At 48.7% G+C, this 19,759-nt stretch overlaps 1 protein-coding gene across 1 annotated transcript; it reads right to left on the bottom strand.

Annotated features, from left to right (window-relative positions):
- Window positions 1-242: 242 nt before the first annotated feature.
- Window positions 243-19,340, bottom strand: LBHD2 (LBH domain containing 2). The gene is made up of 5 exons (XM_072865289.1): window positions 19,219-19,340; window positions 9,835-9,937; window positions 5,449-5,539; window positions 1,446-1,647; window positions 243-465 (listed from the first exon to the last, which is right to left on the bottom strand). The coding sequence occupies exons 3-5, from the start codon at window positions 5,536-5,538 to the stop codon at window positions 389-391; spliced, it is 369 nt and encodes a 122-aa protein (XP_072721390.1). The 5' UTR covers window position 5,539; window positions 9,835-9,937; window positions 19,219-19,340; the 3' UTR covers window positions 243-388.
- Window positions 19,341-19,759: the final 419 nt, after the last annotated feature.

The following is a 19,759-nucleotide window of genomic DNA, read 5'->3' as shown; positions in this document are numbered from 1 at the left end:
AAAACAAGAAAGGTTTTAGATTTAAGACATCCCTCCTGTAGAAATGTAACCCCTTGGTCCTGCTGTTGATACCTGAAAGCAGCCCTGCTTGAAAAAGGTAAATCCAATGAAATATGCTAATTGAAATTAGGAGCATTTTTCCTTGATAATCGTATTTCCTAACACGTCCCATTGTTTCCCAAGGAAAAATTAAACAAATAATATGAATCCCAGCCTGAAAATCAAAATGTTGAAAAGAACAGTTCTAAAGCCCAAACGCTTCTTACCAGGTACTAACTAAATAAAACCCTTGCAGATTTAAATACAGATTACTTTGACATGTCTTCAGAGTGTGTTAGCTTTCCAACAACATTCACAATGAAGTTTCACTTCTGAGGCCATGGAGTCCCTACTCGTCCTCTTCAGTTCTGCTTTCCAGGGTATCTGTACTGTCTTCCACTTCTGGAGCTGGATGCACTAAAGTATCTGCAAACAAATAGTTCGTCAGCATTTATTTCCCCATACAGGTACAACAGCCTTCATTTGATTCCCTGCTCCACCAGGCAGATGATCCGTCAGGGTGCTCAGACTTGACATGAGCAATTCGCCCTACTTGCAAACCAGTAGTTAAACCTGGAGTAGGGTACCCTGAGTGCATCACAGCCTGACTTTACAGGGGATGTCAGACCTCAGGATGGGTAGTGAGATGAGGTGATGATCCCTCTTACTAAAAGCAGGATAGCCACCATAGTGGGAGAGCTAGCTGCTGTCTTAGTGAAATCTGCTCAAACTCTCAGTCCTGAAGACATAACGACTCCTAACGTCACTGCACAAAACCAACACAGAGGCCATAACGTGCAACCTGGAGGTCAGGCCATAGATTTGGCTCATATTTCTTCTTTAATGATCAAACCTTGTGGTTGCCACCACCCAGAAATGCCAACCGGAATAGCAGGTGATTTGACACTTCAAGATCAGACCGTTTGTCATCATCCCTTTGAAGGTAAGGGAAGGTGCATCTTGCACCCCATTCTGGCTGCTGTCTCTGGGCATTTGGGTGGCAAATGGTGCGCTAAAATGGAAGCCATGTCACTCTTAAGGGAAAAAGAGAGCACTGAGATGAAAAAAACAGAAATAAATAGACCAGTTTCACACTGGAGCATTCACTGTGCAAGCTACACTCCAACAAGCTCTTATCTTTAGCCATATTCACCCCACAGTGACACTGCTAGTCATACCTACATATTTGTGACCTCCTGCTACATTAATGCACTCCTGGGACACCATGATGCTTTGAAAATGTGCAGCAGTTAAACACTTTTCTTCTAGGCTAGGAGATAGGGAGGTAGATACATGCTACTAACTAACACTATTAACACATGCTAACACTATTAACTCAGTGCATGGCACAGCCTGAAACTGCTATTTTTGTATGGGGAGCAAGGATGAAAATTACTCATTCAGACCTTCCAGATCCATCTGCTGCTGCTGCTGCTGGACACAGACTCTTTGGTCACCATGAAGACCCTTGTCTTCTGCTGATTTCAGGTCATCAGGAGGCCAGCGCAGCTCCCCGCTCTCCACCTCCCCGGACTCGGTCGGCTCCACCACGATGGACGGCAGTCTTTTGGACAGCTTGGGGTACTTCTCACGTGAGTCTGGGAAGGCCTGGTGAGACATGTGGGGACATGCTCGTCAAAGTCTTGCCCAGGGATGCATATTCAGAGCAAACAGAGACACGCTCCTTCTTAGCATCCTTTCTACATTTGACACACACTCCCATGTCCACCAAAAAACCCATTCAAACAGGTGTAGGCAAGCAGTCCTGCACAGGGAGGATTTCAAAAGCTCCTCGCCGGCCAGGCATGGAGGCAGAGGGGCTAATAGGTGTCAGCACACTCTCCCCTGCACATGCTGTCCCTTGCTGGGCAAAGACCAGGACCAGGAACCCAACTTTGCTTGCCAGCGCATTGGGCAGATGATTGCCGTGACCTGTGTGATCCGACGTGCATAGCAAAAATGGAGACTTAGGCGACAAAATTCATTATGTTGCCAAGCACTTGTGTTTCAGTTCTGGTGGGCTTTTAGTACACAAAGGTTGTTGCTGTAATGCTAAGCTAAATGGCTGCTGCAGCCCTTCTAGCTGCTGTCCTTTTACTCTGATATGACATTCATGTTTTCTTGAGGTGACAGTTTATTAAGAAGCCACCATTCTGCAGAGCTATTTTCTGTAATGTGAAACACTGTATTTTATGATGCATTCATGCAAAACAGGTAGCCCCAGAGATCATTTTTACACAGAGGATGGTGCCAGCTATTATTTTCATTTGTCACATTAAAGCTGCAGGTCAAGCACTATGCAGTGATTAGACCTTGAAGCTGAGCTACATCTTTTCAGTGAAGGATATTGTAACACATAAAAGTGCTTTCTTGTTTTCAACATGGCTAGTTCATTTAAATCTCTCAGGGTACTTTGTTTTGGATTGGGTTTTTTCTGGGTCTTTTTTGAGGAAGATTAATCCAGACCAGGATGTTAACGTAAGACAAACTCTGTTGCTGCTTTGCTGAAACCTTATCTCCTGGTTTCTCAAACATCCACATACCTGCCCTAACGGGCTGTAAATTTCTCCATGCTAGCTGAGTTTCCTTTTATTTTAATTTTTTTGTAACAATATAAGCAAGGTGCAGACTAGGGGACTGAACTGGGGGTTGAGAGCAAGAACCATCCCCATTAACTCCAGGTGCTGCCACAGGTTTGCTGTGGGCTGGTGGGAACCTCCTGCATATCTGCAACGCGTTCACCATTGAATCGGTCTCCAGTTAGACTGAGCACTGCTGTTATGTGAGCCAGCCTCAGCACTAGTCCAGCTATGAGCACAAGCAGAAACATTCATATATTCCCTAAACACCATAAAACTGGGCACACCCTCCAGAACATTGCCAGGGACCTTGGGACTGTAGTGTCATAACCCAGTGGAGGTGTTTGCTCCAATGGCTTTTGCAACCTTCCTTCATCCCATGAGCTGCTCTCTCTAGCTGTCCCACGTGGCATCAGAGCTGGCATGGGGAGGCAAGCCCTTGGGAAGGGCAATTTTCTTCCTATGTGTCTGGGAAGCAGCAAGCACATTTTTATCATCGCTGCGATGCCTGTATATGACTTCTGGAGATGGGGAAGGACAATAATTCTCACCCTCATGCCCTCGCTCCCCATGGTAGTGTTGCGGGGATTCATTACTCCTTGCAAATCTACATGAAGGTGAAAAATGCTGTATATTATTGTTAGCGTTGCAAAGTGAGACACAACTAGGAAGGAATTTTCTTTGTGAGAAAGCCCCTTCAGTGCAACTAGACCACGTGAATCACTGAAGGTAAACCTTTCTAGTGCCTCCCTGAGCTGCACCCACGTGGGCATAACTCGTCCTGATCAAGCAATGCTGCTTGTGCTGCCTATCAGAAAAGTTCCCTCCAACTTCCCATTACACAGCCTCCTCCTGAGCTGCTTATAATTTGGAAAGACATTTCCATGGCAGCTGTCTTGACTGGGAGGAATTTTTAAGCAGCTGCTAATACGATCCTGCTATTTCCAAATATGAGACAAGGTAAAATCTCCTTGGCCAGGACAGGTCCAGAGACACCCCTGAGCAGCAGTGCACTCTTCTTCAGACCAGGTGGAGCCCAGTTCCCTGAACCTCACGGCTCAGCTGGCAGAAAATAGCCATAAAATTGTGGGCAAACTGCCCTATTTCCTCCCAGGGCTGCACATACAGGTGACAGTGACCTGTTCCCCCAGCTGCTGCTCAGCCTGCTCAGGTGGCAGAGCGCTGTGTGACAGCCACCCCGTCCCCAAGCCTGCCGGCAACCCCTGGCAGGGGGATCCAATGCAACAAAATTTCCGCTTTTCCATCTGCTTTCTGAAGCCCTAGGAAATGACACACGCTGATCTAAAAATGTGCTAAAAGGAGATTATTATGGCTGCAACAAAATTTAGGAAAGGCACCTGCGCGGCCTCAGCTTGGCTATTTTTGTTTGTGTCATTCTCATACGGTCTTTTCTCACACCAATCACATAATGTTTTTTTCCACCGGAGCCTAGTATTTACCATGTCCCTCCAGGAATGAGTCAGGACTGGCAGGAAGCGGAGCTGCTTGTCGGGCCTTGCTGTGTTTTTCTGCGGAAGCTGGAGTGTGTGACGAGTGGGCAGGAGACTGCAGGAAGAGAAGGACCGGCCTCCTGGCCAGAGTGCTTGGAAGTTGCTGGAAGAAACCTAGTTTTCCCACTGAGTCACTGACTTTGTGCTACCTCTCGTTTCTTTTTGCTTCTTTGCCTCAGTTGGCCATCACTAAAACGTGGATGGTATCCCCTTCTCCCAGAGGGGCAGGGTAAAGGAGTTGGGGGAAAACCTCTGGAGCATATGATCAGGGACACCATAGAAAAGCCATAAAGACATAGGTGGAGTTGGAGTTGGCACGGAGTTTGGACAGTGTACACTAACACAATAATGAAAACCTGGGACTCAGTGAAAAAGAGGGAAGAGAATATTGAAAATGTGCTCTTTTGAGTGAGCAGCATCTATCCCATGAGGTCGACAAGGCACGGGAAAGCCTATGGTACGCTCTTTAATTGCACACAGCCTTTCATTACATGCACAAGTGATCTGAAAGGAATTTGCAAAATTTCAGTTCTGACTTCCTTGGCTTCCAAATGCTTGACTTGAACCTGCAACAGGCTTCTCCTAGAGTAGCTTTCTGAGTCTACCCACAATAATACATCTTGTGCTAAGAAGCAACTCAGGTCCACCAGGACACGTTCAGGTGGTTTGTCCCCAGCAGTGACACCGAGAGTCACGAGCACAAGCACAGAGCACGAACCAGGGCGCGCGGGTTGTCACAGGGGGGGCTCGGGACATTGCGATCCCTCCTGCTGGAAATGGCACCGCAGGCGGGTACACAAATGGGTGTCTGAGACTGCCTGGGAACAGAAAATGCTCTTGCACCTGCCAGCAAATGGCCCTGACCCATGCTGCTTCTACGATGCCACAGCCATTTATGGCAATTACACCATCATTTCAAATGGTCTCTTTTCTAAAAAAGGGAGCTCCCTCTGGGCGTGAGGAAACTTAGCTCATTACAAGGGTGGCTGTGTAAAACCTGTGGATGCTGGATGCCTTCACCACGCGATGGTTGCTCAGATCTGAACTCTTGGTGACAAGCACCCTCTTTGCCTGCATCGCCACAGGGGCCAGGCATCGCTGCCACCGTGCTCCGGAGGTCTGGCACCCGACAAAACCCTCCTGCCAGAGCTCTTACCTTTTAAAAATAAAACCTAAGTAGGATCAAACATGTATTTCAGGGCTTGCTCTTCTGGCAGCTGTGCTCTGCAATTCAACGTCTATGTGTATGACGGTTATTGGTTGCATTACATTGCTTTTGAAAAGCAACTCAGGATACTTTCCAGCTTTTCTAAAGTTACCTGGCTTGAAGGGCCTCCTTCTTCCTCAGGAGTCTGGCTGAGCACGAATTCCTCCATCACTGGTTCCCGTGTGTTCATCACCTCTGTCATGCTGCGAATATTAAATCAGAATTAGAAAACTCAGCTCTGAGCTTTGGCCCCACAGCTAATTTAACAAAAGACTTTGGCTTTTCATATTTGTTAAAATAATTGTGTTACAGATTGTCCTTTCTAAACAGCCCCCCGAGAATTGTTTCCTTGGCCCTCCAAGCCAACTGCTACCACTGCATGCTGTGATGCAGAGCAGGGCATCGACCCCAGCTGTCGCCCTGGGACAGCCAAGAGGACCCCCATAGAGTCCCAGAGTCATCAGCAGGAAAATATGAGCCCTCCTATATCAGCAAGCAGTTCATTACTAATATATGAGCTCAGAAATTGCGTCTGTTGACTAAAAAAATTACTCGTGGAAATATCAGCCTTGAATTACATTCTCATTCTGATTCTTCATAACATCTTCAATATTTGCTCTTCACAGATGTCTCCTCCATTTAGTTATGAGCCAGCACTTCTTCTTAACCATTAATTCCAGACACACCAGCTGTATCGGTGTCTAAGGGCCAGATTTTCAGTAGTCTTTACTCATCTGAGTGTTCAGAGAGGTGTTGAGTGGGATTTTCAAATGCATCAGGGAAGGTTTGGCACCTAAATCTCATTAAACCAGGGACTTAGGAACCTAAGCTGCTTATGTGCCCATTAAGCATCCCCCTGTGCCGTTTGGCACCCAAGGCACTACAGCGCTGTCCCTCGCGCTCTCCGTGTTCCCCAGGCACTTCGGCAGCGCGGAGCAGAGGGATGAGAGCCGGCTGCAGTCCTTGCTGCAGGGAGCTCAGCCCGGCCCATGGCTGGGTAGCCGCACGTCTCTACGGCGTCACAATTTTCCTCACATTTGAGATTTATAGGTACAGAATTCTACTGAAAAATTTGAGGAAGCCTGAAAACTTCGTAATGCGTATTAAGCATGTAGGAGCAAACAGAGCCTGAACCACTCTGTTTGACCTACAGACTGAAGGGGCCCCGTTCATTTTGGATGGGAATACATCAGCCCTGGATGGGTTTGGCCCCGGGCATTTCACTCTCTCTAGCTGGCATTCATCAGGTACAGCAGCTATGGGCTGCCGGAGCCTCCTGCAGCACGCAGAACGTAGGCATCATCAATTACACCGCCCTGCCACCTGCCACAGCAAGCACCCCTTTAGGCACGACGAAATGCTGCCATTAATTCTGGTCCTGCTTCACACACAAAAGCCTTCTTTGTACAGGCTGCTTCTACTGAGAAATGCAAACTAAAACATCTTAAGGATAACTTGTTTCAGGCTTACATTACCAATTACCCCACAAAACTAAATTTTACAGTATCTGCAATTACTACAAAACCCTTCACAATGACTTTAATTAGCTGTAGCACAGAGCAGCGTGATACCGCAGAGACTTTCACTCCCACTGCATCATATTTTAAAAAGAGCACGGCAGACCCAGGAGACACTTGAGCTCAGCTGTGGGCCAGGACCCGACCCCATAGGCATCCATCATCAGCTTAGGGAAAAGCCCTGAAAGGCCAGCCTTGGACCCAAGCAATGCTGAATTGAACAGCACACTTCCTGGCACACACACATACAACAGGGGAGCAGAACCAGGCTCTGAAACTCAGCAAGAGGCTGAACCAAACCCCTGATCTGGGCATCCCCCAGCTTTCACAGCCTGAATCCTCCCAGAGCCACGGCACAGTAGAAGAGGGACAGATTCTGCCTGCTAGGAAGAGAGTTTTGAGTTCCGTGCCCTTGCTTGGACCTGTACCCCTCCCCAGGGACACCACAAACCACCTAATCATTAACATACATTTATTTTCTGGACCCATGCTTTTATTCCTGCAGCATCCAGCGGGCCATACCACTGGGCACCTGTGGATGACAACACTGAGGGACTGGTGATCTGGAAATGGGAGACCCTTTCCTGGAGCGGTGACCATGGGCCCAGCTGTACCAGCTGTTCCTGCACCCCAGGACAGCACTTTAAAAGGACTGAGCTGTGCCCGTGGACCCTTCCCTGCCCAAGAGGAAAGCAGCACTCCCTCCGTTGCCTCCTCCCTCTGACCACCCCTGGTGCTCATGCAGTTCTTGCCTTTTTTCCCCCGTCCTGGTCCCTGTCTCTCCCTTGGTCCCAGAGGGACCCTTTTGTATCCCTCCTGTTGTCCCTCCAGGGCTGCCTCTGCAGATGACTATGCTGGGCCATAGCAGGACCCTGCTCTCCCTCCCCAACTCTTTGGGAAGAGTTTGTTGGGGGATTTTCACGCCACCTGTTAGCCAGACCCAGCCATGAGCCCAGAGGAGCACAGGGCCCACTGCTCTGACCGTGTCCAAGATGAACCATCTTTCTTTTCAGATCCTTTTTGGGGTACAGTGCCCCATCCCCAGCTGTCCTGGATTGCAGCGAAAGGGAAATGAGAAAGTGTGTGTCTGGCTGGAAATAATCTGGGAGGCTTTGTGGGGGGCCGGGATTTGTGAAGTCTTGGGCTTGGCTACCACGGAGAGGACATGTCCCACTGCTGTGTGTCCTGGGGGTTGGGTCCCCGCTAGCCAGCGGCAGACTCCTGCAGTCGCCCACAGCTGGCTGGTTTATTTTAGCAGTCTTTCAATACGTACCAAGTGTTTAAAACATTTCTCTGTCCTTGTTCCATGGGACATTAGAGATATACATCCACACATGCACTGTCAAATGTGTCATATGAGCTCAAAGATGTTGTTAAGACCTCATGAAATTCTATTATTGAGCAATAACGGGCTCCGTGCTTCCCTAAGACCACATTACGCCCTGCAGATTATTTCTAAATGACAAAGACAAATGATTCTGGCTGGGAAAATGGTGACAGTCCTGCCAGTGTTACAGCAGATGCCTCAGTGAATCAGCTCCCAAGCTGTTGAAGCCCAGGCCATTTCACAAAATCTGTGCAACTTAAGGCTTTGATTGAATAGGATGGCAGAAGTGATTGTACTTGATGTGTTTCAGAAAAGAACATGGGGCCATGCAATTGGCAAAAGAATTAGGCTTTAACTGGAATAGATTAATTGTTCTCAGACTCCACTTAGAAACAGTAAAGGAAAGCAGAAGAATCTACATGGGCTGCGAAAGCAGTGATGCTTCTAACAAGCTTAACTAGGTATTTAACACTAAAAATAACTAGAAGTAAAATAACTGAGAATGCCGCTGCAAATCAGTTCATCTGAAACTTCGAAATCACCTGTAGGACATCACTGAATTGTTTATAAAGCCACAGAATCTGAAAAAGGGGTTTGGTGGCTGCTAAGGGCTTTTTTAACTATGATATGATTTATGTGCAGGAGAATTTTTTACCTTTCAGCCAGTTTTGATGGAAAAATATTGAGCCACTTTTAGTGCAGCTTTTACTTGACACGTACTAACATAGAACAGAAAAGTGGCTGATACAAGCAAATAATTGTAAGAACTATATCTCTTTTAAATTTGGTCTTGCATTCATTTTATGTATGGTAGATGTTGATGTTACCAATGACATACAGTAGCCATAGTGATGCAAAACAAGGCAATAAATAGCATTTACAAACAAAGAATAAATTCTGTTCTGGTGGATGAGTCACCTACTCTGAACCTTAAAATTCTCGTGGCAGTGAATTAAGAGATGCATTTACTTCCCCTAGGTTTAATTAAGCGCAAATATACCAATTAGGAAAAGAAAAAAAGCAGAATCTGTTCTTGCTTTTCTGTGAGAAAACTACATTTAGAGAAGATTATCTGAAATGCAACTGCTACAGTTGCAGGACCATGCTACGCTGGTCTTTTTCCAGGGGCACGGAGCAAATGCACAGCTCCCTTTCTGCTGTCTGTGGTGGCACTAACAAGGTCAGTAACATACAGAGCAATATATAGGTTGACAAGTGCTAAACCACTTACCATGAGAAAGTGCTCAGAAACAATGCACACATTTTTGTTTTAGGTTTTGAACAGAGGGCAAAACTGATCTGTGAAATTCCTGGTGGCAAAACAGTATTTGAATGAAGACCAACTTCAGGATTCAAAAATGTGAAGCACTTATGCGGCCATGGAAAACAGGCAGGTTGCGTGATGCAAGCAAAGATTTCCTTAAGAGGAGCAAAACCGCATTTTGTGGGACAGGCTGAGCGACGGTTAGGAAGAGCCGTTACCTGAAGCAAGGAGCAGCCTGGAGGATGCTCAGGCATGCATCAAACTGAGGCCTGATCCTGCTCTCACCTCACCAGCCAGGATGGGGAGCAAAAGGGGACGCCCGGCCAGAGCATGAGGCTCCCTGGGGGATAAACAGCAAGTACAGGGCAGTGACGGAAGAGAGCGCGTTACCTTCAATCACATCAACGGATGTCACTTCCAAATACTGTCCTTGCTGCAGGTGTTCACGTCGTTGACGAAGTGTCGTGCAAACTCTGTCAAATCCTAAAAGTGCCTGAAAGAGACAATACAGCAGAGTCAGAGCGTGCAACCACGGTGACAACGCTGGCAGTGACCAGTGTGAAAGAGTACTACTGAAACCTTGCTGCAGAAACTCCTACTGGGAAGGTCCGTATAATTTTCTACATCAGGTGGGATTTGATCTCACTAAGGACGCAGCTCGCAGCTCGTAGCATACCTTGTGAATTACCGAGGCAACTAATGTTCCAAAAACACCCAAAGCTCTTAGCTGAAATACTTTGCAATCTGACTCTTTTTGTGATGCTAAACCTTATTCCTTAGTGTAAGCTACATAAAAACTGCTGAAACTGGGACACTCTGAAATTCTCCCATACAGGAATTTTGATGATAGTTGGAAAATCAGAAAATAAAAATGTATACCCTTATTTGGCAGGATCAGCGTGCTTAGTGAGACACGGTTCAAAACATCAAAGAATGAGATTCCTGCTGAAGAAGCTACTGGTCAAGACACAAAGAAGACAAAATATGCTGAACGAAGGATACCTTAGGATTACATTCCTACATGTTTCTTTCAGATGTCACAGGAGAAGTGATTTTTGCAAAGGTCTACTCCAAACTGAAGGTAATACTTAGACTGGTATCAGGACAGGGAGCTTGGTGAGCAGAGGTGAGGATCCCACCATTTCAAAGTGTGAACCACTGATTTCTGATGACTTCTCTGTCAGAAAGTCTTAGCTGAAGGGCTTGAGGAACTACAGTGCTGAAATATAGTCAGTATCTTGGCCAAAGATGATTTTCTGAGAAATTTGTTTAGCCCTACAGCTTGCCAAATATATATTCATGCCAGCCACAGCTATTTCCTTGGATAGGAAAAAGGTGTTTTCAGTGAAGTGAATGGCACTAGTGTATATATTTTATATCCTCCAGTGGTTTGGATTCCAGCCCAAGCGATTAAACAAATCTACCTGCTCTGGAAGCTTTCCTACCAAGATTTATAACACTGGATTAACTGTACACCGATTTTATTCAAAAACAGTGACAGAGGAAAAATTGTGCATTGCATTCTGGAGTTTCTTCTCATGCCACAAGCCACGCTTATTGCAAATTAGGGAAGCAGGAAATCACATCTCCATCCCCAGGATTCAATTCAGAAGGTATAGTTCTTGTCTGGCAATTTTCCTTCCTAACCAGTGATCAAACCAACTTCAGAGAGACTTATGTTTTGTCCCTTAAAAATTCATGACTAGACTCAGTGCTCATCTCTTGTATGGAAACCAGTGAGCATCCGACGCTGTGTTATCCAATACTCTGGGAAGAAGACTTTTATCCCACTACCCATTACAAACCCACTGCTATTAAACCTACGAAAATTCAGCAGGAACTTGTCTACCTTCAGTCTCTCTTTTAGAAAAGACTGGATGTAATAAGAACAGTTACTACACTGAGTCATCTCTCAATGAGAGACAAAATGGTGTAAGAGAGAATGAACCAGGCACCACATGGCCACTGGTTGGAATCAAAGCCAGGCCACTTGCTATTTAGAGGTATCTTCAGATGTCTGGTTAGCTGTATATAAGGATCCACGCAGTACTGAATGAAGTAAACCCACATCCATTGCTTTTCCAGTCTCAGCAAAGGACTTCTGGATTGAACTGACCCAAGACCAATCTCCTCCCCAATGTTTCAGGCAACTCTCTCCTATGGTACATGCAATGTTTGAGAGGGGATGTCAGCCCCTGAGGCTCAGCTACTTGAAAGCTATAATAAAAAGAAAATCACTTAAGGACTGCAGCATGGAAGAAGCCCCTTCTCCCATCCCCACAGCCATATTTAAAAACAGAAAAACTTCTCCCCAGTCAAGACTGTTGAAGAGTTCAGTGTTTCCAGTGTATAAAACTACCAGAATGCATTTATTCTCTGAAGAGGAAATACTCACTTTATCTACCTAATAGATGTGATTATCTTCTTTGGCTGGCACTAGAGGAAACATAAACTAATACTCTTCCATCTATGATACTGCTTAATCTTTTAAAAACAAGGCATGGCTACTGAGACCATGCGACAAGCCTTTACTGCAATGGAAACAGTCTGGAAATTACTCGAGTAAAGCCTTTCTCCGCTTATCTCTTCTTGTCCTGTCTTACTTTTACCCACCTTTGCTGCTTTGCTGATTAGTCCAGCCTGGAGCCCATTTGCTCAATGCACCCTCTCCCAACCTACCCCTCTTCCGCCCCCAAAATAACTTGCCCTCCTTTGCCTCAGCTTGATAACCAGCTGCTTCTCTGGCTCCAGGAGTACCAACACAGCTGTGCTGCTATTAACAGCGACCAAGAAGTCACAAGTCTCAGAGACCAGTGACACTGCCTGGCCACCCCTCCTCTGGGCTTGGAGAGCCCTGCTCCACCTCCCAGTAAAGAACAGTTGATTTAGGGACTACTCCAATGAGCTGGTCATGTCCTGCCTCTTTAGGAGCTGTAGCACCAAGCAAAGTGTGAGGAGATACAACCAAAGGAATGATAGGAGAGCTGGCCCCACCAGTGAGGCCAAGCAACGCTTCGGTGGTGGCCCCTTTGCCCAGATCAAGGGCCCCCAGCCTCCCACCCCACACAAAGGGATGGATTTCCACCTGTGCTGCTTGGCACGGGACAAAAGCCCAGGCACCGAAAAGTGGTCTCCAGGCTTCTCTCCCACTTTGGAAAGCATCTGTGTGTTTGGAGTTTCTACACTGCAAGGACACGGTCTGTCCCCGTGGGGGGGGTCACACCACCCACGGGAGGACAACCGGCACAAGGGAGCAGAAGCAGGATGTTGTGCAGCAATTCTGGCCAGCTGGGGTGCGTGGGAAGCCCAGCCTGGCTGCCTCTCCTGGGTCGTGCCTGGCTTTGCCGTGCGAGGAGAGAACTCCACCATGCACAGCAGCAGAGGCCTTTCCTTGGGATAAACCCACTGTGAATTGCAAAGTAGATGTTTTTAAGGCGAGCGCGCTTCATCGGGCAAAACAGAAATAGGAACTGGCCACAGGTTGCAATCCTAGCAGCCCGCAGACTGGGCGCTTGATAAAGGAGCCCCGTGTTTCAGAGGCGCCGAGCCCCGAACGCTTCCCCAGAAGGCAGCAGCACCTCCAACATCAGGTCACTTTTATTTAGAGATGCCTCCTACTCTGAAAGCATCAGCCCTCCTCTCCCAGCTGCCCCAGTGTTGGAGACAACTGGGTGGCAGAGGGAGACCTGACCTCAGGGTGCCAGGGCTGCTGCGAGATTAGCAGGGGCTGCGGGACAGCCTCCTCCCCTCCCGGGCTTCCCGAGTTAATCACTCCCCCACTGAGCACCCATAGAAATATTATGATAACAGCCTAACAACACCACATTGAAGGTGCACCTTCTAACAAGTACGTGTAGATAGGTGGCAGAAATTGGCCTTGAACCATTGCCCTGCGTGCAAATGTATCATTTTTCTGGCACCGCAGAAATGGGAGCCCTCCCCTTCTTATTTCAATGGGACAAGCCCACGGGCTTTACCAGCCCCATATTTAAATAGTGCTGGAGAGACGTGCCCCACACGGCTCTGCGGGTCAGCCTCGCACGCGGGAGGACTGTAAACACCGAGCTCTGGGAGCTCGTCCATGCAATCGCAGCACACATGCGGTTCCCACCGATTTCAGATAGCACCTCAAACAAACCAGGAGTTCAGCCTTGGGCATCCGGTCCCCCCCGCTTCACCCCACTAAAGCCTCTGGATAAATGCAAACTGTTCTTCATTCAAGGAGTCTAGTCTTTCTGTGTGCTACAAAAAGAAACCCCTGCTATTGATTACAAGGAAAATTGGGACAGGGCATGCATAAGAATGGTGTCAGGCAGGAGAAACAATGGTCTACTGCTCGATTTTTGCAAAGTGGAAAATTTCAATGGGCCACAGTAAACCCTGCTTAGAAATTTCCAGTAAGCAAACAGGTCCAAGGAGGTTTTTCCACCCAGAAGAAGAAAGGGTGCCTTATTTGGGCCACTTTGGTGCAGCAGGTCGGGCCGTCAGTTCAGCCAGGATGGATGAGTGGGCGATCTAGGACAGAGCTACGTTGTTGTGGCGGATGAAGCCACGAAGGGGTTGCTCACAGGGTACCAGAAGGTGCACGTCCCTGCAAGGACACATCAGTCGGCGTTTTCTAGGGCCAGGTGCTTCTGTGGATCCAACTCTTCTATGCCTCAGTCTTATGTTAGCGTCCTAGGAAGACGGAGCTACGGCTTAGGCCCTGCAGTGCTTCAGGCTGCACACAGGTAGGACCATGCCCAGTACCTCTGCTGAGGGTGGGTCACTAGCTTCAGCACCTTGGCACAACCCAAAATAAGTGCTTACCTCAGGGACACCCTGCAGCCTCCAATTTCCGTGACTGCCTACTGAGCTCAGCTTTTGGACACTGTGGATTGGAACTTGGACAGCTTCTTTGTTTCCCCTGGTTGCACATTTGTAATGGATGCACTTTATGAAGTGTTGTGGATTCCACGGGACTAGCGAAATGTAGATTACCGCACGGACCACAGAAGATATATGCGCGTGTGTATGAACTCCTATTTAAACCTCCCACTTCTTTTTGGATGCAAATCTCTTTCCTAAGCAACTGAGAAAAGTGCGATATGTGTCAGAGTCTGGAGATTAGAGATCTGTTCTGTTCCCTCATTTCAGAAGCTCTTGTCTTCGGCCACCCACACAGTACTTGAGTTCTGCTCTCCGCAGGCCAAAGCTGCCTTCCTCTCCTCGGCAGCGTGTGCTCTGCAGAAGATGTCGATCTCTCTCAGGAAGCAGCGAGATGAAATGACTCTCGATGTGGAGGAGCAGGCATTTCAGCATGAGACACAGCACGTAGTTTGGGAGAGCGAAAAGGGGTAGGAGGCTGCTATTTCCAGACCATGCTGCCTCTCACCGCTAACTTCGCAGCGAGCTGCAGTTTTTACTGTTCCTGCTCCAAAGAAGCTACTGGGGTAAATATCACCCTGGGGAATTTCTCAAACACTCATCTGTGGACTACCAACACTAGAAAACACAGGCTCGCAAGGGGCATGGTACTGGCAGATCTCTCTAACTCAGCCTCCTTGACTCCTGCGAGGTGCACAGTGAGGCATCAGGGAGCTGTTCTTCCTCTTACATCCCCAGCTCCCGGAGCGCCATGACTACACACAAACCTCAACTCCCAGTTTGTTGTAGCTGTCCAAGTTCCTACCGGCCCTGTTTGCAAAAAGGAGCTAGAAACTTGACTCATAAATGGTCAAAGGAGGAGGAAAAAGAACTAAAATGTGCCTGTGTAACTATCACAATTTTTAAAGCAATCTCATGATTTGGGGGTGATTTAACTCAAAGTTTTTTGCAAATGATGTTTGCAGCGCTGCTTGCTATGGGTGCTTCCTTGGTGGGTTTTTCTTTTTTCTTTTTCCTGGCTGCTTTAGAGAATCTCATTTATTTCAGCTCTTTGATCTCAGCACTAAACTACCTGAGCTTCCTCGTGGAAGATGCCACAAGGGATAGGTACGGCAAGGGAGGAGAGCGGGGCCGCCAGCCAGGATGCTCGGAGATAGGGATGAGGAGCAGACAGCCAGGAAGCATGTACAGAGCAGCGGAGGGAGGAAGCAGCAGAGCAGATGGGAAGAATGACTAAGCCAGCTCCCCCGAATGCTGGTAGACCTCGGTATCATGGAAATCTCCACAGAGTCCTCACGGAACCGTGTGCCAAGAGAAAGTTTGGATTTATTTTTTTTAACATCGGATTCAGCAGCTAATTGATGTGAAAGGACCTCATTAAGAAAACAGCCCCATCAAAATTAGAGATAAGCCTCAACAAGCTGTCAAATGTTTTTAGAGGTATCTCTTCTGGTACTCGCTGTGCAAATACTCTCTCATCTCAGGACTTGCTTTTGGGATCGGAAATGCCCGTGCTGAGCAGAGTGTTTCTGAGCTCTGCTCACGCAGCGAACCTTGCATTGGCTTCAATTTCTCAAAACCTTACGAAGCCAGCACCTTACAAATAAGTGTATCACTCCTTCTAATTCAGAGCAACCGTTACTAAAGGGTCTCAGAAAGAAACGGTTTTGTTTCTGGGATCTTCCGTGAAAGATGACGATTCTCTTGTCCCTCCTATTTCACGCCACGATTGTCCCTCACCTTACAGCACCTGTGGGAATGGGTGACAGATGAAAATTGGCTTCCTGCGCTTCTTTCTACTATTCCCTAGGTTTTTCTGGATGGTCCTGAATTCAGGCCACAGTCCCATGAGCAGAAGATGAGGGAGGAAAAAAGGATCTTAGAACATCAACACAGAGTAGGTGATTCTTAGTTGGAAATGTCATGGGAAATGGATTGCGAAATGTCCGATGTCTTTCTGGCACCGTGAAAGAATACTCTGGATAGTCTATCACTGGGCTCATTTCTAGGTAACAGAATAGGATAAGAGGTTAGGTACGGTTAGGTAGAACAGTATTTACTTAAAAGACAAACTGTTTTTTTTCCTTGTAACTCTGGGGAAATTGGAATATGGTGCTATCAGCACTCTAATATGATGCAATATTGAGCATCTAGTAGCGAATTTAGTAAAGCCAACGCAGCAAAAGTGTTAGATTTTAAAAACAAGCAAACAAAACCCCACCAGACACTCCTATGAGAACAAAGACAATGAAGAGACTTTTAATGTTCCCTATGGTAATTAACAGCACAACCACAGGTGTCATGACATCACAACCTCAAACCAGAGATGCAGCTGGTTTTCTCTAGGAATTAAAACTCCATAAGCTTAATTGAATTTCCAAGTATGGGAAGTCGCCCCGGCCTGAGATGGAGGATATGAGAACACCGTGTGCTATCGCAGTAGGGATGGGCACGATGGAGGGTGAGGACAACAGGCAGCTAAAAATAAAGAAATTATTAAAAAAATAAAAATGCAGTATGTTTTTTTTGGAATGAGTCATTAGCGCTGAAAGCAGATATGCATTAATGGGGCTATGAGTCTTCCTGCCAACCAATTAACAAGCACCTTCCGGATCTAGAGGTCTCCTAAATATTTGCACACAGGCAGTTTATGCACGTGCATGTCAGAGACAGAACTCAGCTGAAAATTCAGATTACATCTTACAGAAGTTGCAGTGGTCTCAACAGAGAAGCTGGACTTGGACTATTCTCTCCTAGTCCTATGGGGACATGGTCACTACAGGGCAAAATGCTGCAGAATCAGTCAATGCACACTGATGAGAGCAGGGGCTTGTCCTGCTGGACCACAGCTTCTTCCAGCACCGGTATCTGCTCTGCAGAGGATGGTCCTGGTCACACTCTCTCCGAACTGTGAAGGAGAGCTGATCCCAGCCCCTAAGGATTTGCGATCAAAGAGGGACAAAGGCTGCAAGAGGGGGCTGAGATAAGGTTTTAAGGACCTGTTGGTATCAATCAGTCTTTTTCATGCTACCTGGTTGTTATTGGTTGGCAGTTTTCCTGGGGTTTGCAATAAAGTCTTCCTTTGAAGACGGAAAATGCAGGAAATTGACTCATTTACAGATTTTACCAGAGAAGGTACACATGTCTGAGGAGCAAAGGGAAGGGCTGTGGCTGAGGCAGATGCTGGTCTCCTTGAAGTCACGGCAGGGATCCTCCTGCCTTATATGACACAGGATCCGCCCTGGATCAAGGCTTCTCTGACTGACCCCTCCAAAATAGACAGATGTGGTTAAACAGGCTCAAACGCAGGGGCATAATTTCAGAAATGAGAGAGAAGGAGCAATTTCAGCCTGTGACACTGTGGGGTTGACACCTGATCTATGCAAAAGCCTGTTGCTTAACACAAAGAGATCATTGTGAGAAGGGAGGGAAAGTAGTGACTATATTTGCACGTTCATTTCTTCTGCTAAAGTAATGTACCAGCGACGTTAGAGGAAATTCCACTTGATTGACAAATTGTCAGGCTAGATTGGGAAAGCAAGGAAACCAGGTCAAGTCATTCCCTGTTTGCTTGTTTTCTCTCTGTAATCATGATGTTGACTCTGAAAACATGTTTTTAAATGGAATATTAATTATCGAAATCCTGAGCTGTGAGCTGGATTCTTTTCTGGACACAAAATTTGTTGCTCATTAAATCTAAGAGATGGAAAACACTGGCTTGAGCCTGGTTGTGTGTAGGCAGATTTCCCCGCTTCACCTTCATTTTCAGGCTACTCATAAGGAGGCATTGTGCAGAGAGCCAGGCTGCGGGACAGACGGGAACACCAACTTCGGGGTTCAGTAAGATTTGAACCTATAGCCGGGAGGGCTTCCTTCGCTGTCCCGCTGACTATACGACTGCAGTAAAGGTCTTGGTCAGGAAAAGACTAATGGAAACAAATTTCGCTCTGTATATCGCTTATTGTGGCTTGAGGGGTTAATGCTACATCCAGCCTAACCTAACTCGCCTCCACGACTGTAGCCATATTCAGAGATCTACAAACACGGCTGTGTCCCAGATGAAAAGAAAATTTTTGTGGTACGTTCATTTGGCAGCAGGAAAATATTCACACCCCTTGCTCAGAGGGAAACATAGTCCTCATTTACAGAGCAAAGTAGGTTCTTTCTTTCTCTGCAAGGAATCGTATGTGTGGTATTTGCTACCTGATGGGAAAAGCAGGATTTCAGTGCTCTTTTACCCCGTTCAGCTAGGCTGCGAGCAAAAGCATCATTGTCTTAAACTTGCGCTTTGCTACCCGCTTCCTTGCCTCAAAAGTTGCCTTGGAAAAAAAATGCCATAAACGACCAGCCCAGGCGATCGCAGACCACGAACCAACAGCTCCCTCAGCGCTACGCTCATTCATCAGGATTCCTTCACACAGCCCTTTCGGCTGCCGAGCAAGTTGGGTTTTTTTCCAAGGAGAACCCGTTCTGCAGCGAATTCTCCTCAACATCCTCTACTCAAAAAAACCAAAGCATCTGGAGAAACCAGCCAAGGCAGAGGCGCGCTTTCTGCCCTTCCTCCCCGCGTAACTCCCGCAGCCCGGCGTGGAAGCGAAACGCTTGCTCCCGGCCGGCGCTCGGCCGGCTCCCGCGCCCCGCTCGCTGCCTCCCCGCCCCGCCGCCCCAGCGCCCGGCTCCGGCCGCCGGCGCGCTGCCCCAGGGCGGCCGGCAGCAGCTCCCCGGGGCCCGGGCCGCCGCCGCGGGACTGCAAGCGGAGGGAGGACTTGCAGGTGGCGGCTCTTCCCCGGGCTGCCGCCGGAGCCCCGCAGAGGCGAGCCCGGGGCGGCCGCCCCCCGCCCGCCGCGCCCCGCCACCCGCCCCGAGCCCGAGCCCGGCGGAGACCCCCCGCCCCCCGGCCCGGCTCACCGGCGGGGCAGGCGAGGCGAGGCGAGGCGGCAGCCGCCCGCCGCCCATGCACGGCGGCAGAGGGGAGCCGGCAGCTCCGTCAGCGCGTCCGCATCCTCCCGGGCCGGGCGCTGGCACCGCCGCCGCCGCGGCACCTCCCCGCCCGCGGACCGGCCCCGCCGCTGCCGGCGCGGGGAAACCACTCCCCCGGCAGCCCCGGCGGGGCGGCGCGCAGCCACGGCCCCCCCGGCTCGGCACGGCACGGCACGGCACGGCCCCCCGCCGCGCCCCGGGCCGCCCCGTGGGGGAGGGGGGAGGGGGGCGGGGGGCGGCAGCCCTCGCGGTCCCGGCCCTGTCCGCGGACACGCGTGGAACAGCACGGCCCCACCCAGCCCCGGCCCCCGCGCGGGCCCGGCCCACACAGCGCCCCACGCGCGGGACAGAGGGGCCCGGGAGGGGACGCTCCCCCCGAGCAGTTCCCCCATTGCCCTGCTCCGGGCGTGGGGCTGACACGGGGCTCCCTCCCCCTCCCCCAGCAGTCCCTGCTGAGAAGCCGCTGAAT

The sequence above is a fragment of the Ciconia boyciana genome, chromosome 6, assembly GCF_034638445.1.
Source record: "Ciconia boyciana chromosome 6, ASM3463844v1, whole genome shotgun sequence".
NCBI lineage: Eukaryota > Metazoa > Chordata > Aves > Ciconiiformes > Ciconiidae > Ciconia > Ciconia boyciana.
Note: the sequence above shows the minus strand (reverse complement) of the source record. Positions and strands in the feature narration are given on the sequence as shown.